Below are 24,892 nucleotides of genomic sequence, written 5' to 3' on the forward strand. Positions count from 1 at the left end.
GTTTTAGTTTTCGTACACATTTTTCTTTCACCATTCCTTTGCTGTGCTGCAGTGGGAGGATTGGACCATTGCCAGGACTCAACACCAGCAACAAACTTACATATGACTGCCAGCTCTTGATTTGTCCTACTTAAAGAGTTGAACCCTCATATTACCTTCAGTTGACATTTTAAATGATTGTTGCACTTTAATAAGTCTATGGATTTCTCCCTTTTACAGTTCAGCAATAGGAATAGGTCTTATCATGCCCAACAGCCAGATGTGTACTTCTGACACCTTTGATAATAAGGGCTGTAAAAAATTATTTTAACAAAGTTTATCAGAGTTTTTAACAATAGGAGCTCAAATTAGGGTACAAAAAGATTTAGAGCTTGTGAAGTAATCTCCACATATAACTGCAGTTGTAAGTCAACAATTTACAATAAAGCTACACCACTTTGTTGGTCACACAAAGATTCTGTGAAAAGTAAAATATAAAATTGAGCAATCAAAGTCACCCTGAAATGTTGCTGAATACAAATGATAAAATCCAGACCCTGATTTTACACTTGAATCTGATGACAAACCAATGAGTCCAATCAGGTGGCAGGTTGGTCTGTTACTCTAATGTTTGCCACAGGTCCTGAATGATGCAGTGGACTCGCAGCAGAGTCAGGCCAGGCCCATGCCATCATCTCTGATTGGGCTATATGTTTTGTGATGCGATTGTCATTGTCCAATTAGACTCAGTGCAGCAGGGAGTTTATCTGGGGTCAGTTACATCCTCCACCTGAAATTTCAACATTTTCACCATCATTGTTCAACAGTAAAAACAACAGCACACGTAATGTCTTTTGCAGTAATAATGGAATAAATACTGGGGGAAAAACAGGAATGCTGAAGTCAGCTTCTCTAAGGGCTTTTAAGTTTGGAGTTAATGGCATCATGGATTTTCAGCAGAGATTATATTATATCTATCAGTTTTTTGTAAGCCTTTAAGCAACTGCACCACAAATGTCTCATTCTGTCTGTCTACTGTATTCATATTTTGCTGTTACTAGGTTTTCAATAGCGTGTGCGGTTTGCTTTACTAGATTTTATCTCTGTTACTACATGACTGCCATACAACTGCCTCAAAATAGCATCACTGATAATGTGATTAGATGTTTTTTGCATATCAAGCATTAAAAGCATATTGATAGAATATTAAGGTTTCTCATGCATATATATTTGCCAAGCACTCAAGCAAAAAATCTTGTAGCTCTCTACCCACTAAAGCAACACAACAGATGTCTTCCCCTGCACTTTGAAAGCCCTGGTGGGAGGCAAGATAGCAAATACCTGCTGTAACACAAGTGACTTGTAAATGGCTCAGAGCTCCAAGTAGCAAAAAGAAACTGGAGCTTTTGAAACAACTGTCAGGTACAGAGCGTCCATGTGAGCACAAAAGCTTTTTAACAGTTCAGTAGCTTCCTACATGAGTGGCTACTTGTTCCCGATAGCTGCTTCGGTGTGCATGAAAAAAAAATCTCAGCAGATCTAATTGAAATCTAAGCCCCAACATAGGTTTTAAATCTGGACATATGCCAGTGTGAAGTCAATACTTTACTGCATTGATGTACCAGCCAGTAAATACAGGCATATGTGTGGAAGAGTCCATTTTAATTTGTTAATGACTGTCTGAGGCGTTTGTTTTTTTTTACAGTCCAAACAGCCATTATCACTTCCTCTGTGCCGTAAAGCACTGTATTAAAGGCAAATCTTCTAATTAGAAACTGGCAACCTTGGCCTCACATTTCCATACATAATGTTCATCATGTACTGATAACTATATTTTCCTTGTGTCCTAGATGCCAAGCAAATGCATTCATGTGGATAAAGTGTAACGTATAGCTACATACTAATTCAACAAAGGTCTGTCTGCCTTTCTGTGCTTGAAATGCATATATCAAACCTCTCAACTTCAACTTCACACTTGGCATGTGTATTGTTAATGGCCAGACAATCTGCAGTGACACATTATACGTTCAATATGAATACAAATTTAATAAACAGGCAACCTGTGGGGTGAGGGCAGTGTTTCTTCATTCAGTGGGCTGAGTTGAATATGTCTTCTTCTACAACCTTGGATAAACCACAGCAGTTGTCGGCAACAGGGTCAAACTGTTTTTATTTCACTATATCAGACTGAGACAGACACAGATGGACTGACTCACCACGGATGCTGATTTCCTGCATGGCAACAACACTCACAGAATCCTTTCCTATTCAGCAAGTTTGCTTTGTACTGAGCTTTTATTTTGATAAGTTTTGAACTTTGTCTGAAGATTGCTTCACAAACCTGTGAAATGTAAAAACAATAACAGCCGTTAAATGAATCATTGGAACTTAACACAACCAACATACGTAAACAATAATAAAGTAGTAATTAATTTGACTAGATTCACAAATGTTTCAACCCTAAGCTGAATACTAAACCCAAGCCAACCTCATCCCCCCTTCTTTTGGTCCTCACAGCTATAGAGATTCACACAAAAACGAAAACACACACTTTCACTCGTCTTGTTCACTGCCGGTCATTCTGTGTCATTTCTCTGTTTTTCATCCTGTCTTCTCTCCTTCCTGTCTGGGGGATATACACACAGAGACATGTTAAAGGACCAGTTTGCTGCTTTTTAACATTATTAAGGAAATGCTTTTGGGAGAGTATTTGATAAAACTCCACAAAGACCCAGTAGAACATCTTCTTTGCTATAACATGATACATTTCAAAGTCACAGGCTGTGTGTTACAGAACTTGAACATATGAACAAAAATGAATTATTATGTAGACCCACTGTATTGAACAGGAATTTTGTAACAACTGAACAATAGCTACTCGTGGTGCAGTTGGAAAACACTTGAAACATTTGCTGGGTTTCATAGTGGTACTTCCATACTCACACTTGCTGTTTTAAGTGCATAATGGCAATATGCAGAGCACTAAAAGTTCCTGGATGGTTCACTCTAAACGATCAAAACGTTGAGTGGAAAATGATGGACACTTCTCAAACCTCAACGATCATCATCCCGGCTATGTAGCGAAAGGGATGGGCCCCCATCATATTTTCAAACTTGTGATAATGGAGGCAGAGAAAGGACACTTTGTCATCATGTGTTTACTAACTGATGCATCTGATTCCAGACACTCAAATGAGCCCTTGAGAGTGATGCTGCAACAAGCAAACATGCTAGCCTTTAGTAACAAGTGGAACTTGTGAGCTTACGACGTGGGAATTAGTTCACTCTGGGCTTGGCATTCAAGTGTTTAGGTTGAGAGGCAGCAACATAAATGTTATTGTTAACAATAGCTGACATATCCAGGGAAAGATTGTTTCTAATATTAACATTTTCCTTAGATGTACAATTCTGAAGGAAAAACTCTTCCCTCCCCCATTTTAAAATGTTTTTTGCAAATACATCACAATGTGTGAACTGGGTCTTTATTGAATTGTGCGATACGAAGCCATGAACACCACAAGATGGGGGCGTTCACAGACTCTACTCATGATCTCAGCTCAGATTATTGTACGAACAACCCCATTTGAAGGCAGCTTATTTGCATAAAATGGAACACAGTAAGATCTGGTCAATCTGGTAAGAATCAGCTTACAGAAACAGTTCTGGGTCAGCTGCTGTCTTGCTTATTTGACATGTGGACTCCCTACCTGCAAAGAGAGGAGTCTGGGGTCCTGTGTGTTGCCAGCTGAACAAAACTCACAAGCAGCAAAATATGGATGAATTTGCCTCAGGTGGTCAGTTGCAGCTGAATGTTAACTTTGTTTATCTTTTAAACATTCTGAATTTTGGACAGAGCCAGGCTAATCATTTCCTCCACTTTGGGTCTTTACCCGAAGCTAAGCTAAGCTGAATTTGTCTCAGCTGTTGTCTCATAGTTAAAATAACGATAAGCAGAGTATTGTCTATAGTTTCATCAGCGTAACTCTCCAAAAAAAAACTTAATCTTAATTGCATTTAAGATGTGGGAACCAGCTAATTTGTAGTTGTTGAAAAATTAGCAGTAAGATAATTTTAGCTGACTGATTGAAATAAATTGCTTCAGGATTTTGTATTGTCGCAGACCCAATAGTGTGGCTCAATCAGCCTGCTGTATATTTTCCTTTTTCACTTCATCAGGTTTTTCCCCTGTTAGGATGGAAAAATTTGTGTATTCTTTTCATTACAGTATCACTTTTGGTTACCTTGTGTAATTCCTTCCAGAGCAGAGATCGTATCTGCGTGAATACCCAAAGGTAGAGTAATGTATAGAGGAACTTGTAATATTTGCTTAGCCAATGCATTTGGAAGATTGTTGCTTCAATAATTTCAGGTAATTTTTACAATACAATAGCAGTGTAATATATATAATCTGAGCAGCTATGCACTGAAGCTCTACACTGATGCATACAGTAGTTTCAATTGGGCTATAGAGGCCCTTCCAAGCCAGATCAAACGGCATATTTTTGCAGAGGAATCACTCAGCAAACAAGAGCAAATCGCAATTTTCCACAAGGGTGCATATAGAAAGATAAAAATAGATAAACCCTGTCTGTTTATTCTGTATATTCTCCATATTCTGCTTGGCAAGGATGGTAAATATGCCGAAGTTAGAGAGCCTAGCTGCTAGTGCGAGCAGGGAGGGGAAATTAATTGAATTTACAACAAGCATGCTGATGTACTATATGGATAGGAAATTCAAAAGTCCTTGTGCACTGCGCATATGAGGACAAATAATGATGCAATAGAGGGAAGGAGAGATAGACCAAAATAAAAACATTGGCCAACAGTGTTGATAAGTTGAATTTTGATGCTATGGTGGCACTATCAGCCGTCTTTAATCAGAATCTGCCTCATAGGCCTACTATGTGTTTGTGCAAGGAATTTGACTCTGGTTTCCTGTGGCTCTCAGTTTGCTTACACACAGTAACCCAATAACCATGCAAAGTGAGATACACATGGACATGCAGCAAAAACAAAGACAGCAAAGCTGGGCTAAGATAAATAAACAAAACCATATGACTATAACCTAGTATGAGAAAAAAACTTCTTCAACAACGGGCGCATCAGGCATTGTCGTGCACATACATGTGTGAAACAGGTGGTGCAGGAGATGGGAGAGTGCAAGAAATGTTGCCTGTAAGATATTATAATGCTCCACTAACACATGCCTGAGATGTAATGTAAATACTGACCAGGAAGGGGAGAAAACCTCCTGTGTGGACATTTTTCTTGGCGGAATCTGAACTTCAATCTTGTTTATCTAAAAGCAGAGACCCCCTACCGTTGTTTTCCTTGATTACTCAGTTACATGGACCACTCAGAGAGGGAAACCAGGCAGCTGTAATGAGCTGTTTGGGATGGATTCACTGAGTCAGCTTTAAGTGATGCACTGGGCAGCTGAGTGGGAAAAGTCAGAGTTTGTCCAGCAGCAGTTTAACCATTTTGTTAGTTAGAGAACAGAGATTCACCAGGTGTGTGGATGGAAGCACGGTTCAATGACTTTGCTGTCTTGACTTGATCAGCACGCTTTACCTGACGGGGTCTTTTCAATGCCCCATAGAAATCGGATGGTCCTCTGACCAAAGAAATTCTCTGCATTAATGAAAATTTGTGGTCTGCCGGTTGTTCATCAGTAAAAGGTGGAACAAATAAAAAGCCTGGGCAGCCACAGCACCACCTTCTTTATATTACAGAATTCAATTTCAGTCCAAGCAAAAGCATGAATGATTTTGTGTGATTGATCAAAAAAGAAATTTGTTCTGCATGAAGACAGTGAGTGCTGTAAATAATTCATCAGTAAAATCAAACTTAAAATAAATGGCTGTCCCATTTAGTGGGGTATAGCCTGCAATGCTTTATCCCTGTGTCCAATGTGCCTTGCTTTAGGCAAGTACAGCGTGTTTCTAGATTAGAATCAGAATCTTTTCTGGGACACAGTACAGGAAGGGACTGTTCACACAATGGCAGAGTAAGTCATAGTAAATACTGAGGAAGAAAGTGGATTCTATGTGTTCGTTATAAAGACATGGCTAACTAAGGGACAACACAAAGAAACAATCCCAGATACCACAGTGGTCAAAGCAACATGGCAGAATACAGGGGTGACTCGTGTAAATTCCTACAGGCTTTGATAAGAACTGACACTTTGCTATGTGTGTGCATCCTTGAACAATGAGACTCAGATCAAAAGGAATCTATTCTAGTCCGTCGTACTAGTGCTTTAATTTGTGTTGCTGTGCAAGGTATCTATAACTGTTGGCTACGAATTCTCATATTATTATTTTGTTCCTTTGATAATATAATTAATTACATTTTCAATCATAAATCTTTTGAGTTATGGTGCATTTGTTAATTTTAGATTAGATCATTGCATTGGTACCAAAACATACAGCAATATGTATTGCCCATTCAATGCTTCTGCAAAATACAGAGGGGAAGATCAATATATATCAATAACCTACATGCAGCTCTAAAACTAACTTATTAACACGTTATCATACCCAAACATTTTCTTGGCCATGCATGACCTAGTCATCACAATTTAACATGGAAGTGGTGTCATATGTGTTATATCTTTAGCTTGGCAAGAAAACAAAAAAGTGTATATCCTTAATAATTTACTTCATTGTGGCAGTGCCAAAGAGTTCTATCCAGTCCATACCAAGAGGACACAGCGAAGAAAGGTTTCTTTTTCTAAATATCAGTGTCCACAACATGTATCCACCTAGAACTAAAAACAAGTTCTATGTGAAATAAAGAAAATACCTGGTGCACGTAGGTCACATTTGCTGAAGTGTTTTGAGCAACCTGAATGCCCTTTTCAGAGCTCTGGTCTACTGCAGATAGGGGACAGGATTGAAAGAGCCATTCAGGTGAGAGGAGAAGAGAATGCAGGGTCTAATCCTCTCAAAGCTGCGAAAGATGAAGTTTTAAAGCCATAATTCCTTCTTTTAATCTGTCACAAAGGTTCTGACCCAGCTGGGGACCTTGTTCACAGATTCATTAACAGCTTCACGGTCGCTGCCAACGGTGGATATACCTGGCTGCTGGTGCACCTAGTTAGTGGTGGATTTGAGGCAGCGAGTCAGAGGTCACTGTGTTTTGATTGTGTGTGTGTGTGTGTGTTAGATCAGGGCAATGTGACACCACAAATGAAAACACACGCTCTATTCAGTTACTTGGAAATAGTAAGAATCCATCTCATTGTTAAAGGGTGTACACCATGGAATGTACAGGAGGCAGATTGTAGGTCATGGTAAGTAAGTAAGGTAAATAATGTATTTGTTGCAGACTGCCGTGGGTGCTTTTTGAATCAGAATAGAAGTAATGGAAGTTTGTCTTTAGCACAACTTGTACAAACCACCTGCAACACCAATGAAGAACCAACAGTGTCATTTCTGATTGTACTTTGTGAGCAATCCAGTGATAAATCCACTCCAGGGACACCATTCACTGGGTTACTCTGCAGCCAGGCCAAATATGGCCTCACGAAATGTATCGTGGCTCAACAACCTAATAGCATCACACCTTCCCTGTATTTACACTTCAGTAATTTTGCAATCCTGCTTTCAGACAGGCACTGACCTCCGATGGTGATTCTATCATGTGATGGCCACAAAACTGAAAAAAAAGATAAAGAGAATAAAAATATCTCAGAATGACAGAGGGGAGCCATACACATAGAGGACACTGACCAACATGTCAACTTCGAAAGACGACGAAACTCAAGAGCTTTTGGTGATAAGGGCTGACGCCAGTGTTGGTGTGCTGTAAACAGATTTATAACTTGATCTCTGCAGTGGAATTTAGACGGTAATTCCCGCCTCCTGCATGCTTTACCCAGGCTCCATGTCTCAGGGATGTCTCTGTTGTTGTGAAGGCTTCTGACGAGAGAATCTCCTGCTTCGTTCTTTACATGTGAAAGACAAACTCCAGACTCAGTTGTGCAGACACAACCCTGTCCTCAAACATGTGAAGAGCCATACTTTTTTACGTGTCAAAGTTCCATCACATTGAACTCTGGTGTGATGGCAGCTTGAGTCAAGTTCAAATTTTAACAAACTGTTTTTTTTTTTCATATTCAATAAATTAAAAAAGAGCTTTGCACTGCCAATGCTCACCAATTTGATTACTATTATTATATCAAAGTTATTATTGACCCAATTCGTTTTGTCCTTTACGTCACCAATATAACAGCCATTTTGGAGGAAATTGACTTGTCCTCAATTGTCTAATGGCTGACAAATAACTTCAGTGAAGATGTGGCGTCCTGCAGCGAAAAAAAAGGAACAGGAATTAAATCTTGGTCTCTGTCGGCAGTCTCATCTGTCATCTTTTCAATATTGATGTCCATTATGTTTATGGATCACTCTCTGGCCCAGCTCCCCCTGTCTGATCAGCCACTTGGGGCAGCGGCCCGTTGATAATGTCATTCTGATTGATGGCTCTTATAGTTTAATTGTCAGCAGGGTCTTCTCTTAATGGAGCTCCCCACACAAGTCAAAGATTACATCTTAGATGAGTGAGACTTCAAACTGCGTGCACCGGTGTCGATGTGATGCTAATACAACGTGACCGTACCATAGATTCTGTATCATCATCCTGGCCCATTATCTACTATTTGGCTCATGTCTATTGCTTCCTGTATCACCTTTCATGGATCACATGTCCATTTACGGGAAGCAAACAGCCCCCGGTAAGATTTATCACACCTGCCAATAGGCATAATTCTGTTTTCCTGGTTCCGTGCATTTACCCTGTTTACTTGTCTTTTGGAGCAGTCAATGCAATTGAGTGTGTTTATAATTAAGTAGATACACCTTGCTCAAACTAATGCAGTCTAATACAACAGCTCTGCACTTTTCTGAAGGATGTAATGTTGAGTTTAGGAGGATTTAGAGAGTGCTGAGTCAACTGGATGAGTAATCTGGAGGCTTTAGTTTGTGTTATTGTTTAATTGTATTCTGTTAACACACTTTAGAGAGAGCTGTGATGCACTATCTATTATCTAGCGGGTGTTTCACTTTCATACTGTTGATAACTTTATTGTATTTGAAAATTCATCCTGTGTGCTGTTATTTAACTGCGATTTCATGCATGTTGAACGATGTAATATCATACTACAATACAACAGAATGGCCATCACACTTCCCCATAATATCCAGACAAATCTGCTATAATGCTCCAGGGAGTTTGAATAAATCCCTGTGAACATGTTTTGTTGGAACAAAGTCTAAACCTCCTGAAGGGTGATTCAGTGACAATAGTGAGGAGCTATGTGGGGTTTATGCTGCGTCTGTTTCCATGACCACACACAGCGTTGTGTGCGCCGTAGCCTGTCTCTCTCTCTCCCCACTCTCCCCCCACCCATCTCTCTCCCCCAGTGTGTTTGCAACCAAGGTCGTAGTGGTCTTGCTCGGTTTTCCAGGGGTGTGTGGGCTTCATCCATCATCCGTATGATAGCTGCACGCTAGAGTGCCCTAAATCTCCTGTGTGTGTGTGTGTGTGTGTGTGTGTGCATGTGTGCGCGTGCTCACTCATTGAAATGGTCGCTCGTTTTCTCTGTATGCTCACTCAAATGAATGATCTCTCTTCCTTTTGGTTTCAACACATGCACACACAAAATGCATTGTGTACTGTTATCTATCTACTAATTCCACAAATGTCTGTCTGTCTGTCTGTGCATATCACGAGAACCGTTCATCTTATCGGCTTCACACTTGGGATGTGTGATATTAGTGGCCCAAAGAAGAGCGGTGGTGAATCTTGAAGCGATTTGGACACGCGATAGGTTCAATATTAATAAAATTTGAATTCTTGGGCGTCCTCGGATAAACTACAGCAGTGGTCTGCAGCATTACCACAGGCCGAGCAGACAGGCCATTACAAACAGACAGGTTTACAATGGACACTGCTCTTGTACAATATAATATCCAGAGCACGATGATATCAAAGAGAGGAAGAAAGACAGAAAGCCAAAGACTAATAAATACAATAGAAAAACCCTCACTCCCCTCAAGTCAAAATGAATTAGAGGCACCTCTGGCTGGAGTTACTGCCTCAGGTCTATATCAATAGGACTGTATCAGCTTGGCAGATCTTAGCACTGCAATTCCCCCCTTATCCATCTCTGCTTAAGAACTTAAACCCAGTCATCCTGCATGGACACTGTGAAATCTGTATTGAACTGAGATGGAGATGGTTGTTTTTTTAGTCACTGCAGTTACACCATCTTTAGCACCATAATGGCAGCTGCTTGGACCATCCTCTTAGAAGTTAGTCTATAAGCTTATGTGTATGCTGCAGTCGTAAATATTTATGTATTTGCGATAGCATCACAGACTTTCAGCCACTGTGCTTTTCGTGCACAGTGGCTGAAAGTGATTCTGTTTTACAAGTTTCAGGAGCTGAACCAGTCGAGCAGCGCTGGTTCACACAGAGCAGCTCAGCCAGCTGCTGCAGCTCACTCTGAGCTCGTCACGCTGGTTTCCTCCCTCACAGTAAACCTATCGCATTCTCTGTGGTACCTTGGTGAGCCTGGCTGGAGTCCAGGGTTTAAATACAGAATTCACTTTTTGCTGAATTCTGTTGTTTTATATAAATTTGTTGTGCCTACATGCGTGCATATAGTATTTTCGGCATTGTGGAGCTCCAGGGGCCAGTAACAGGATTAGAAACAGTCTTTAACCCTGCGAAGAAGCCCCACAACACCGCTGTGACTGATCCACCACTCTTTGCTCCTCTGTTGGTTTATCCTGCTTATCTCTCCTTTAACTCATCATTTTGCTCTAATCTCCTTTTCTCTTTCTTGTTACTTAATCTTCACTTTTCTCTCTTTCTTTCGTCTCTCCCCTTCCATGTTGTGCTAAAGTCGCACAAAAGCTTCCATAGAGGGCAAATTGTGTTTATTACATTGAGTCGACTGTAACAAAAGGAACAGAGGAAAGAAAAGATGTGTTCGAGATGAAGGTAAGACTAGGACAGTAATCGCGGAGGGGGGGGGCCGTCTGGTCTGGTCTAAGGGTGGATCGATATGAGGTGGGATGTAGGAGGGGGGTGGGGGGTGGTTGTGGGGGCACTAGAAGGGCTAATCATTTCAGTCATTACAGAGCCGTGTCTGCTGATTCCAGGGATTAGCAGACACACAAACAGGGGAGATGTTGTGTTAGTGCTACAGGAGACTCTATCAGGGATTTGAGGAGTGGAAAACACTGCCTGTCCCTAGTCACCTCTGGTAATTGTGTCTGCAGTACCATGTATGGGGGATCTAGGTCTGGGTGTACAAGAGTGTGTGAGCTGAGGGAGAAGAGGAAAATGAGACGATGTTGATATTTGCATTGTGCACGTACACACGCGCGTCTAAGAAATCCAAGCTGGTATTGCAGAAAAGGTGTTTTGGCCGTCTCCCTCTTCTCCTCTCATGAAGAAGAGGAGAGTCGTGGGAGAGCTTACATGCTTGCCTGCCCACAATCCTTTATGTGGAGCTGATCACTTAACGGAGTACGGCTAGAGCCGAGAGGCACGGCTAGCTCCACTGCCTGTGAGAGCTCGGGGAAAATTTCACACACCACAACGTACACGACAGGTGGAAATGAGGGAAATTACATTTACGTCAGTGGCCAGAGTTTCACACCTGGCTAATTCATTAGGCTGCAGTTCCAGTGTTGACAGTATCCTAATCGCTGATGTGAGATTAAAAAAAGCCTGTACACTTGAACTGTCGAGCGCATTTTAACACTCGAGAAAACAAGAGTGAAAACGAGCCTTGAAAGTATATTAATTAGGAGACTCAGATTTGCCAACATTTCTTGCCTTAGTGCATTTTTAAAGAGGGACTTTAATTTTTACACATCAAGATCAATTTACTCGTCACAAAAAGTACTTCTCAGCCTGTGAGCACTGCTGTGAGTCCTCTGCGGCTCAGCACTGAGAATACAAATTATAACAGAAAGCCTGCTTTACAGAATCTGTGTTTTAACACACATGTATATTCATCATGGCACAGAGGGTCTCATGAAAATGAAAAACACTATTGAGTTGCATTATGATAAACTCATGCAGTGCCTGATCTAAATGTGCCTGTTTGGAACGTTCTGTTTTCTTGTACTGTGTTAAAAGCTCCAGAGCTACTTCAGAATTAGTCCTTGTCATTAGTGAGACACCCTTGTTGTGTACGTGCTGGATGTTATGTGCAAAGCTTTTTATAAACCGTCTATTGTGCTAGAAAAATTTCCGTCAATGTTTTTCATTAAAGTTTGCTTTATTACGTGTAAAGCTTTTATAAAGGTTTGAATGCCACTGGTGTAATTTTTTTATACATTGGATGTTGAAAATAATACCTCTGTAATTACACTCAATAGAAAGTATTGCAGCTACAAAATGTATATTCTGCTTTTTTCTCGATTTTTACCGACAATTGTAGTTTATCTGACGACGTAGAAGACGACGTGTTCACCTCGGTCCGCAGACTGAAGGCACATTGCTACATACAGACATATATATGCAGGATCCAGGGTTTAGGAGCTTGACCATTACCAGCGGCTGCAGTAACTCAGACACTTAACATTCAAGCAGTGTCATTTTTTAACACTGTTAACACTTTTTTACTGATACGACCAATAACATGTTTCACAGTAAAGGTCGTTACTTTTATGCACACAGAGTTGGAATTGGCTTAACAAGCCACTTGAGGTACAGCACCTCCAATGAAAGATTATGACGTGACCCGATGGCATTATCCTGATGTGGAAATCTCTCTGCAGAGCCGCAGAGGATGTTGCACAACTTCTAAGGGTGTTAAAAATGTTGAGTGCCACTTAAAAGAAATTGGATGCTATAAGACAGCACAGTGGACAAGTTTTGTTATACTGATGATAAGACTTGTGACCCCATTTATATTTTTGTCAGGAACTGAAGATAAACATTAGCTGTTTGTCTCAAAGCTGGTGGATCTCAGCGGTTACCTGATATTTAGTTTTGTTTTTCGCTGAGGTCTGTGATATCAGCAGCTGAGACAGCTGGTGGAGAGACATCTCACACAGCTCATTATTTTTAATTAGCTCCACCTTTTCAGTCTAGTTACCTCCAGCTTTTCACTCCCCACTGCTAGCTTTTAGCACACACACCACTTCGACATGAAACTGGATGGCAAAAATGTTTTGCACAACTAAAAAGGTATTACTTTACTTTGCCTTCACTTCATCCCTGAGGCCAACAAAGCTGCTTTGGGTGATTTTCTTTTCGTCAAACATGCAACTTTTAAAAGAGATTTTAGAAACAGATGCGACAAACTCAGTGAAAGAAGACGTGGAACCAACTTTAAACAGATTTGATTCTATACAGGAGAATCTTCACTGAAACGCTTATTGCAGTGCACGCTAGCGTGATGTCGCGTTCGAGCTCCACCGACGGGCTACGTGCCAGCGCAGCTTCACACCTTGTAGTCTTGCCAGTCCTGTGACCTGAAGGTAAAGCTGTGAATACAGAATGTACATCTTGCCACCTGACTGCAAACGTTCAGCATTCAGAGGACACAGCCTCCCCGCCATGGCTGCCGTCCAACACCTGCGGCTTCAGACACAGCTTCAAAAGGCAAAGGGAAAAAAATGAAGGCAAAGGATGTTTGAAAGGAGCTTAACATCCTCAGCAAAGGAACTTTTCAATCTTGCAGGCAGCATTGTGTTTTTGGACACAGGCAAAAAGAGACGAATGAAGCTGTTGGGATAATCTGACCCAACAGCAACAAAAATCCGAGCTGAGAGTTATGGAGGAGGCTTGTCACCGACTCGATTCAACAGTCACAGAAAGTTAACTGGCTTTGACCTTAAAATAAGAGTCAAACTAAACTTAAGCTTGACAGCGGAAAATCAGGTTAAACTTCTCTAACAGTTATTCTCCAATTCATCCAGCGTGTCACATTGGGATCACAAGAAATAACAAAAACTTCTGAAGGGAAAATGAAAGAAGCTACATGAGAGAGAAGTGCATGGTGGCAGCAGTGTGGGTGTCTGTGTATGTGTTGAGGAGACTAGAGATATGACCAGGGGGAAATGATGCCAAAATTCCACCTCTTTGTCTTCTTTTCCCGAGTTGTCCTCACGGGCCCTCGAAAATGTAAAAAAATAGAGCTTGTCTAATGGAGAAGAGGGCCGAGGGGGAAAGACAAGAAGAGCCAACGTCCTCTGCGGTAGGAGAATGCAATTTGAGATTGGCCAGATTGCTTTTTCTATTTTTTTTCTTCCTCCTCCCTCTCCCCCTCGGCAGCTCATGAGGAGTGATACGCACTGGCGGGGTCCCTAAGCCGCCATAAGCCTGACGCCGGCACCCGCACCGTCGCCAAAGACTTGTCGCACTTACAGTGCGAGAAAATCGGCCCAGATGAAATAAAAGAGGGACTCCAAAAAGATCAGCGGGGATTTGAGAGTGATAGATGAGAGTCAGGCGAGGAGAGGGTGGAGACGAGGGGTGGGGGTAGGGAGTGGGGGATTATAGTAGGATATGGCAGAATGTAAATGTACTGGCTGATTTCTCACGGTCTTGTTGCATTGTCAGAGGTACAATGTTGCAGGAGCTTTGTTAGAGTTCTTCACACCCTCCAAAATGAACCATCTGGGCTTTCTAAACACAGACAGGTAGCGTTGTCCTACATGAAACGGGCATGACATTTGTTTTTTCTTCTTTCTCTTTCAGGAGGAGAGGGCTCAGCCGAAGCAGGACAGAAGGAGACGTCCACCTGTGACATTTGCCAGTTCGGGGCTGAGTGCGATGTGGACGCAGAGGATGTTTGGTGAGTTTTCACACGCTAACACTTACACAAAATGCTTGACACTACAGGTAGGTGATATGACCTATTAATATCACTGTGTTTTTCATTTTTTTGGAAGGTGATGCTTGTATATCACGGTGTTACTTCATTTTCAAGTTTTGCAGGGAGAAGCCTGTCCTGTCTCGTCATATCTGTCCATCTCTTACTAGTTTTATCATTTTTGGCTTGGCAGAGATAAACGATGCCTGGAGTCACACCAGTGTGGTTCTGGGACATGCTCCACTGGTGCTGGTTGTTCGCACTTGCCCAGGCGGGGTTGTCTCCACATATTCACAGATGTGATATTTGTTAATTGTGTGTTTCTTTTGCTATCATGACACAGCAACACAGCTTGCATAAAAGAGTGTGGATACCTGACCCAAGCCCATCAGAACCCAGGGCGGATTTGATTAAACATTTTTATAAACATGTTTGGGTTCAGGTCAGGTTCTGTCACATTGACTACTTGATTTTAAATATAGTATAGTAAATATGCATGTCAGGGACAGACAGAACACACACTCATTGCAGCACATTAACTGCATTAAGCCCGAGTCAGGTATAACTGAAAGGGGGTCGGGCACAGTTTCCCTCTAAGGCTTGGACGGGTTCAAACCAAAATATGCAATCCAAGCTCTATTGCATAATACTGGCAGTTTTCTCCATGTTGGATTCTTTAAATCTAAGGCCGTGTTTGGGGGAAGGAGGGTTTTCCCCATCTGGTTCTGACCCTCCACTCATCTCTTTAAGTTTTACTACTATTCACACTTGATCAGTTGGGTGGCTCCCTTTTTTTCCTCACACCTTGTATAAAGACAGCGGCTTATATAGCGATTATATGTCACTTTTTTATCTATAAAAGAAACAGGATGAGGACAATATTCAGATCACAACTGAGCATTCAAAGAAAATAAAAAGCTATATTTTTTTAATTAGACTGTTGTTTTATCATGGTAATAAAGCTGTTATACATTCTATGTCGTTGTGCACTATGCCCCCGGCGATTATGACACTGGTGTACCGCCCATCCCTATTTGTAACTGCTGCTTATTTTTGACACCTGTACACCTTACATGACTATAGCACACTTTGCTCGCAAAAACATTATAGAGACATTTTTGCTAGTTGAAATATTTTAATCAGTTTCAACACTGAGCATTTAGATAGAAACTTGCCTTTATCCTGCACACAGCCGCTGATGAACACCCGCTGAGGCTTAGTGCACGGTTGGCCATTTCATTTAACCTCAATTACTGTAGCAGGGCACAGAGAGAAAGGAGATTCTCACTTATTCTGGAAATCCAATTACTGTCCTTACAGGACTCGGCAATGTCAGACCAAAAATGACTTTGACTCACACACTGGAAAAGTAGTTCAGTGTAGAAATAACGTTTGTCATAATTTCAACCAGTTATTGTAGATGAGACAAATGTTGGTAATATGTTATAGGCCCACCCTCCCTCATGCATTAGCAAGAAAGCAGCACTAAAAAAACATCCTCGGGGCTACATAATAAACATGCGGGTGCAGAACCTAATTAGAAGGAGGCCCGGCTGGTGAACTGTTTTCCAGCTCCAGACAATATCAGCTTTTATTTATTTGCACTCTACAGCATAAAATGAAGCTTAAATGAACCTACATTATAGATTTGGTGTGGAACAAGGATCAGCTGCTATCAGCAAAAGAAAAGCAGTGTGGCCTATGAGAAATCCCAGACATTAGAAATTAGACGTGCCCTGGGAATATGACTCGATCAAACTACTGGATGTAATGGAAAGATAATGTGCCCTGGTGTGCAATAACTGTAATGCCAAGGAACAGACTCATGGTGCATACCAAGCCTTTTCCCAAAGTCCACCCACTCTACAAATGCACCTTAATGATCCACAAAAACACAGAAATGGATTTATTGGTAATTTTTCAAACCTCAAGGGGAGAATTCAATAGCATTCAACACAGTGTCAATGATGTGTTCATATAAAACAAGAAAAAAAGAAAATGCAAGCATATTAAGCACTATATGTAATAAAGACAGTTCCACAGTCTCAAAGAATGTTTGCCCCCAACATAAGAAAACATTGGATAAGACAAGAGGCAGCCAACACTCAATACTGCATCTCGTTTTAAACGCAGTTGACACAAATATTTCATTTTCCTTTCGATAAGAAAGGAAAACACAATCTTTCAAAAACCCTGTGGTGTTTTGATGAGAATGTGTCTGGTGAATTATCAGGCAGGTAATAGCGACCCAACACCAGGATTTTCATCAAACAGCAGTCAACCACACGCGTACAACCCAATCAGACAGCAGTGGATTTGAATCAGACAGAGCAGTTAATCAAACTGCAAGTTCAGAGAGATGACGGGATTTAAAGAGCAGGTGGAGTGACCCAGTAAAGTGATGTGCTTCTAGTAGTGCAATATTCTTATGTTTAATAAATAAGTGCTGTTGTGTAAATTGTTAGCCACTGTGGGAAGTTTGCTCTAGGATGTGTGGATAATCACACTGAAGTGCCATTTTGTTTTCACTGCATTATTTAGTCTGACATTTGGGAACCCCAGTCATGCTTCCTTTGAAAGCGCCTAATTATAGCGGGCGTCCATCCAGTTTATGATATTTTCAGCTGTCGTGTAGGTTGTGAAGAGGAGTTAGCTAAACATTCATCATCACATTGTTGAAGAAGCTGTTTAAACGGAATAGTCTGACATTGTGTTAAAATTGTTCATTTGCATTCCGAGGGAAATGTATGCCTTCTTTTAAACAAGAGGGTACAGCCGAGAGATGATTGGCTTAGCTTAGCATAACGACTGCAAACAGTCCAACACATAACAGCCTTTTATTTGGTAAGTTTAACAAAGAAAATCAAACATGTTAGTTATAGCGAGCTTTATAAATGCTGATAGAAGGAATGTTTTAATTTTGGACTTTCTGTTTTGTCTTTGTGCTAAGTTAAACTAACCGTGTCTTAAGATAAACAAACCATTAGCAGGTTTTAGTTTTAACCATGAAGACAATGACAGTGGAATCAATATTGTTGTCTAACAACTGTCAATTATGTTTCTCTTTGTGTTTTGAGCACAAGCACCATTCGGCAATTAGTTGAGTTTTACCAGGGGGGATGGTTTGGTCACCTGCACCAACACCAACCAACACACATGTAAATTGTATGTCTCCCAAAGAATTTCATTTTATCCAGTTACCGTCCTTCTCTCTGAACTGAGACTGTGTTTTTATTGCAGTGTGATAAAGTGACCACTTAATATGCTTTAAAATTGTGTGCAGAATACTGTGTTTGATAAGGCAGGGGTTTCTCCTTCTTTGTCATATACATTCTGACACAGTTAACATTGGGCCAAATTAAAAAAGAGAAGATAGCTGTAAATAGTAATTTTAAGTTTGTTAAAATATTTTGCCATTGTAATGAGATGTCTATGTTACAGATCACTGCAGAGTATGGATTGTCTTTAAAACTGTGAGATTTGTTTGTTGATTCTAAACGGTTCTCGTTCATGCTGCATTAGTATAGTATTGTTTTCACCTTTGTGTGTGTGTGCGTGCGTGCGTGCATGCGTGAGTGCATGCATTCGTGCATGCGTGCATGCGTGCATGCGAGAGCAAAATAACAAGGCATTGGAGGATTTTCACTAAACTTGGTGTGAATATTACCTGGGAAGGTGTCTACAGAGGATTCACTTTTGAATTGATTCAACCACTGATTCGGTTCAGGTGGGGCTGTGCAATAGAGAACTGTGTGTTTGTTTTGTGCTCAGCAAAAGCAGTATCTAGTTTGTGCTTAATCGTGCCTGCCGAATATGGTAATATCTTGACGGATTGGGACAGACAGCAAGGAGCGCCATTGGACCTGTTGAGAAGACTTTTTAACTTTTGATTTATGTTTTTAGACTCATTCCTCCTCCTACTGAATTTGGTTTTGTATATTTGGATTTAGGGTTTATATCTTTGCACTTTGACTTAATTATTTGCTATTTTATTTTGAAATTTCTTTCCCTGTGTGTCTCTGTTTCTTTACCTCATGTCTTTGTCTGGTTTACCTTCTTGCATTGATAACCTTCACCGCCTCTACCTGTAGTTAACTTTGTGTATTAGACAGCGGTTCTCTTTGTTCCATGTCAGTTTGTCTCTTAACTAACATTCCTTGTGCTTTTGAACTGGGGTTTCCATTGTGTTTCCTTGACGCCATGACATCATGCGGTTTTATGGGTCAGATATCAAAGTTGTCAAACCTGGTAAGAAAAGCCAAAAGCAATCTGAATCATTAGTTGGTTTTGCTCTGCTATGACAAAGGTTACAGGATAAACAGTCCTGCCCAGTACTGTTGCTACAGGTTTGTTGGGTCTGGTGATTATTTGGATCTCAGCAGGAGCTCTGAACTTGGCAGAATGAACTTGCAACAACCTGCACAGCTACAATCCCATCAATGCTTATGACCATTTTTCTATCAGCACCTTCTTGCTCTGGCACAGGAAAATGGACGTCACATTCCTATCTCCCTCTTACAAGCCTGGATTGGCTCAGTTGCAACAGTGGAAAAAGCCATCAATGAGTCAGGGAGCACAGTGCCAAATTACTGAAAAATATCTGAGTAATTCAGAGGTCTGGAACCAGAGATAAATCCAAGAAGATTGTAAAAACCTCAATGCAATCAATGCATTTCTTTTTACAAGTGTAAACCTTTCTGAAGACACTGGTGACTGCTGGCAGCTTCAACAATGCTCTATGTTGCCTCGTCAAAAGTAAAAAAAATCAGTGTTAGTTTTATTTTCCTTACTATTTCTACAATTTGACAAAACATTCTTTTGGATTGTGTTTGTCGTACATCATCTGGATTCATCACTGCTACCTGCTGTGGCAAAGAGCCTTGCAATCCTCACACCGCCCCTCTGCAGCTCTCTGTTCTCTGGAGGCAGTCAGCAGGCAAAAAAGACCAATTTACCCCAGAAAGATCAATAGAGTGTCACGAAAACCCATTTAGATCCATTTGTGGTGTAAAACTGTAATTACCCACAAAAAACCATGCTTTCAAACCCATCAATAGCCCCCATCACCGTTGATAGAATTAAGGTAGAAGAGGAGCAGATAGTGAGCTAATCATAGAGGGGGGCTGCCTGGACACTTGCTGTGTGAACACTGGGTTTAGACATAGTGACAAAGGAGCGAGGGGCTTCTCAAAGCCGCTACTTATGTCCTTATGGCTGCCCATTCTGCGCAGAGCTAAAGGGAATTCCAAGGACCAATCACAGGGCAACAGGTGAGGTGGGGGGGCTGATTTTATTTTCCTTTTTCTAGGCCAGACACACAACAAATAAACACACACACAACAAACACACACAAAAACCAGTGGGAGATGGCCTCACTTATTAATAATGAATAAATATAAGATACTGGGCCACTGTGCACTAAGATGTCAGCCTCCTGACTAGTGTCACCACCACCACCACGTCACTCATACCCACATGACCCCGCCTCACTGATCAGGCTACTTCCATCCCACCAACACCTCATTTTAGTTTGTATCTCTATATCAGTTTTAATCCCCGTCCATACTAACACGCCTGAAAACGCATATCACGTAAACGTTCTCGTACATTGGACATTCGTCACAGTATACACAGGGATCGCTCAAATAACAGATTGGTCCTACGCATGTAAACAGTTGTATCATGGTAAAATGTAAAATTAAAGGTTCAGTGTCTAAGATTTAGGTGAAAGGGATCTATTGGCAGAAACTGAATATAAAACAATCCTAGTGATGTTTGTTTCATCTAAATAGTATAAATGGTTGTTTTCTTCACCCTAGAATGGGCCCTTTATATTTAAATACTTTATATATTTGCATTGCTCTACAGAGGCTACCATGTTTTTTACAGTCGTCCAAACTGGACAAACCAAACAACGTTTCTGCAGGTTCTCTTTCATGTTTGGAAGGGGAGGCTGAGGTGAGGGGTGTTCAGCTGCAACATGCAACTTCCCATTTATATTTCACTAAATTCTGCACACTGAACCTTTAACTGCACAATCGCTGTTAGCTACACTTGTTATTGATTATCCATGGGTTAGGGTTAGGGTTGTGTTCTACACTGGTAGCCGAGGCTAATGCCCTTTGTTTTCTTCCGGATGATGGTCATATGATAGTAGCCTGATGAATCAGCGAAGGTAATGTCCTGACCGAAGAGACACAATCAGCAAGCGGTCGTGAGTGTCTACGTCATCTGTCCAGACTCTATGGAGCCCCAGACTTCTCCAAGTAAATGGGGCCAGCAGCGTTTCCAAACTCTATTTTAGTGGCTCTCCACAGTAGTGTGGACTCCAGGTGTACCTGTAGCAGAATTGATGCCTTTTATCAAACGAAAACGTAGTAACGTGGATGTAGCCTCAGATATAGGTCTTTCACTTGTTCAAATTTCTTGACCAGTTATCGGTTATGATAGAGCTGATCAATGGAGCCGATCAATTTAATTCTACATGCGCGTACAACCTCATACGTCATCAGTGTGCCGCAAGATACTAGCAGAATTGCTTTACACTTAAAATGTAAAATTAAATATTTAGCAATAAATAAAAAGTTAGGAATTAAATGATTGAGTTTGCTATGATGTCAAATAAAAGAATGCACCCAGTCTCCTCCCCACTGTGAGCTGTGAGCTCTTCATTAAATACTACCATTAGATTGGTACTGAGTATTGGCCGATACCTCGAGCCCCAGGTATTAGTTTCAGGACTGAAATGTTGGTCCAGTGTCTCACTAGTTCAGGGCCTCCTGACCCTTTGGACCTGTGCCCGTGCTGAACTGCTGAACTGCTCTGTGATATTATTTGGCCTGTGTGTGTGTGTGTGTGTGTGTGTGTGTGTGTGTGTGTGTGTGTGTGTGTTCACTACCTCTGATTGTTTGTGAAGAGTATATACTACATAGCTTTTCTTCTCTCATTCTCCATTTTATTTATTTGCTTAAGCATAGCTTTTCTCTCTCTCGCTCTTGCTGTTTTTGCCTCTTTCACTCAGTTTCCAAAGGATTACAGTGAAATCTGTTGCGAAGGATTATACAAATCAATGGTACGTTCAGTTGCAATAAGGTTTTCTGCTAAGGATTTATACACAACACGAGGCAGCCAGTGGATATACGCAGGTGTCAGTTGCTGTGTGTGTGTTTACATGTGTGTAAAGTGGCCTTTTCAGTTGGGTGCCAGCAGACAGTCTGGGGGCGGGGTGGGGGGTGCTTGATGGGAGGGAAATCGCAGGGAACTAATCAATAAGACACATCCTGTGAAGAAAGTATCGTCACACATACACACACACACGTCTCACACACACACACTCTGATATGTACATTACACACGTTCACACACAGCATCAACTTTCATTTAACACTTGTCTCCCCTCTGTTCCTCTCAGCAGAAAGTGTGAAGCAATGATTTGGTGTGGCGAGAGACAATAGGGAAAAACAAGATGAGACAGAGAGCGATTGCTGTCTCATGCATGTGTATGACAGTTTTTTGCACGCCTGTCTGCAGGTGTACGTGCGTGTTTGTGTGTGTGCGGGCAAGTGGCATTAGGATGTGTTGACGCACTGCAGTCTAGTGGTATAGTGCCTATTATGGAGAAAGTGAGAGGCCTCATTAAAAATGTATGAAGCCAAGACATCAGCCAGCGACCAACAGCAGCCTCCTGGGACAGCCGACAGTTTTAAAGCTCTTTAGTGGATGGAGGTTGTGTGTTGGGGGGTGTGTAGTTTGCATGTGTACATTTACATGTGTGCAGTGTTAAGCTTATATTCTTTTTTTATTTATTTTTTAAGTGGCGGATATGAGGAAATCTCCTCTTAGCTCAGAAGTGCCTGATATTTAGTTTTTACTTCGTAGCTCTTCTTCTCGCTGCCTCCTTTCATGCTGAATCTGTTCTCATTTAGAGACTTTTTATGATAACACAGACGCTTTAAATTGTAAGCCTTATCTTGGCTCGAGGGCAGCTGTAGCAAAATTATAGTCTGGGTTATATAATTTTTTAGTTTGACCCCCTTTTTTTCCTCACTTGCCTCCAGCAGTGTGTAGCTATACGCAGATTATTTCGACTTTTTTGAGTTTAACCTGAAAATTCAGCTTGTGAGATTTCAGCATTCACACTAATACAGTGGAACTGAGAGTGTGTACCCGTCCCTTTTACAAAACTGATGGAGGTAAATTCGAAACAATAAATCCGAATCAGATTTATTGGCCATACAGGCAATTGGACTTCGGTTGGAATGGTGGATACTAAAAACTAAACTGTGGATTTCTAAATAAGTCTTGATGCCAACTATGACAGGGAAAACTTCAGGTTTAGTTGTTGGGCTAAACAGCATAAATATTTTTGTGCGAGTGTCGGATTTGTCTGCCTCTGCTTAAAAACATGGTGTTTCAGGCTCATTGTGTAACCCTCGGCAGCGGCAGGTCGCTCACAGAGTCGACGCCTCACACTCGGTGTCATGTGGGGTTTTTGGATTTTGCGTCTCTCTTCACAACTGTGTCCTCACAGATGCATAACCAAGCCTTTCTTCACATCATTCTTACTTTGCTGATCCATCATTACAACAGTAGCTGAGCACTGCCACGCTTTGGTGCACAGCGTTTCAATCAACGTCAGAGTCAGCAGTAGCAACCACCACGGCTGATTGCGACTGTGTCTGCCCGAGTGTGTCTGTGGGTGTGTGTAGGCACACGTTCGTGCGTTGGCGGGTGCCCATGTGACTGTGTATGCAAATGCAGCTGTAAGACAGCTGAATGCCTGTGCTTTACTGAGAGCTCGGCACCAGGGGGAAATGAAAAGACCAGGAGAATAATGACAGATTTATAATTACAGAATGTGGTGTTCAGTGGTACTCAGCAGCGACTGTCTGGGGAGGACAATCTGGGTGTAATTTCTGCTGATCAGGCCTGCCACACGCTCAAGGGTCACACTACATGTATGCCAGAATACATACACTCTCTCACACACACACGCGTATGTATTTGCACTGAGGCAAGTGTGGGGACTCTTTCTCCCTCTCTTGTCATTCGTGCAGATGTTTTTGCATATACAGAAGAACCCACACAGACTAATAAACAGAAGCACAGAACGTCTCGCGCTGAAAATTTTGGTGCGACAGCAAATTGCCTGGTTAATTTGCGAGGGCTAAAAACATTGAGTAAGCTCCCGATTTGCTGAGAAATGAATGCATCACAGGCTGCCACAGAGACGCAGCAGAAATATCAGCTTTATGGAAGGAAGTCACTAATTCAATTTAAAGAGAAGACAAAGTGTGAGTCATTTTAAACGGGTTACAGCTGTAAGCAGTTATTCACCCAAGACAACACAACAAGAAACAACACACTTTTAATTCAACTTTTACGCAGAATTTTGGAAAGCTTGTACTTAAATGTCCAGTGTGTAAGATTTAGGTGAAAGGGAACTATTGGCAGAAATTTAATGTAGAATAATCCTCATGATGTTTTCACTAGTTTGTTTCATCTAAATTGTATGAATTGTAGTTTTCTTTACCCCAGAAAAGGTCCTTTATATTCAAATACTTTATATTTACATCGAGGGGTCCTCTCTACGGAGGCCGCCATGTTTTTTAAATTACGTCAGACTGGACAAACTAAACACCTTTTGAGTTTTTATGACAACTGAAGGTTTCCACAGGTTCTTTTTCATGTTTGGAAGGAGAGGGTGAGGTGAGGGGTGTTCAGCTGCAAATTGAAACTTCAACAATAGATATCACAAAATTCTACACACTGTACCTTTAATGAGCATTCCATTTTCAAGGTAATACAGGCCATACATGTGCTCAGCTGTACAGTAAGGCAGTTGTCCTCATCTCCATCAAGGTACTTTTTAGTACTTCTCAGCTGGGTTTTGTTGAGGGACGTTGAGACATGGTGTAACACCAAGGTCTGGTGTGTCGTCTCTGTGTGGAATATGTTTGCATTAGCTTATTATTTATTATTATTTTTAATTTAGTCTTCAGTAAGTCTTAGTGAAATGTGTTGCTGTAGTTTCCTGCACAAAACTATGATGCACTACTACTATTAATAAGT

General features: G+C 41.2%; 1 protein-coding gene across 1 annotated transcript in view; it reads left to right on the forward strand.

Moving 5' to 3' along the window:
- The window catches only part of tmeff2a (transmembrane protein with EGF-like and two follistatin-like domains 2a), a 110,111-nt gene that overhangs the window by 72,475 nt on the left and 12,744 nt on the right, over positions 1 to 24,892 (forward strand). Inside the window, exon 5 of the mRNA XM_020089685.2 lies at positions 14,707 to 14,803. Within this exon, the coding sequence (XP_019945244.1) occupies positions 14,707 to 14,803 (97 nt within the window). The remainder of the gene's footprint in view (positions 1 to 14,706; positions 14,804 to 24,892) is intronic.

The sequence above is a fragment of the Paralichthys olivaceus genome, chromosome 10 (assembly GCF_024713975.1).
Source record: "Paralichthys olivaceus isolate ysfri-2021 chromosome 10, ASM2471397v2, whole genome shotgun sequence".
Classification (NCBI taxonomy): Eukaryota; Metazoa; Chordata; class Actinopteri; order Pleuronectiformes; family Paralichthyidae; genus Paralichthys; species Paralichthys olivaceus.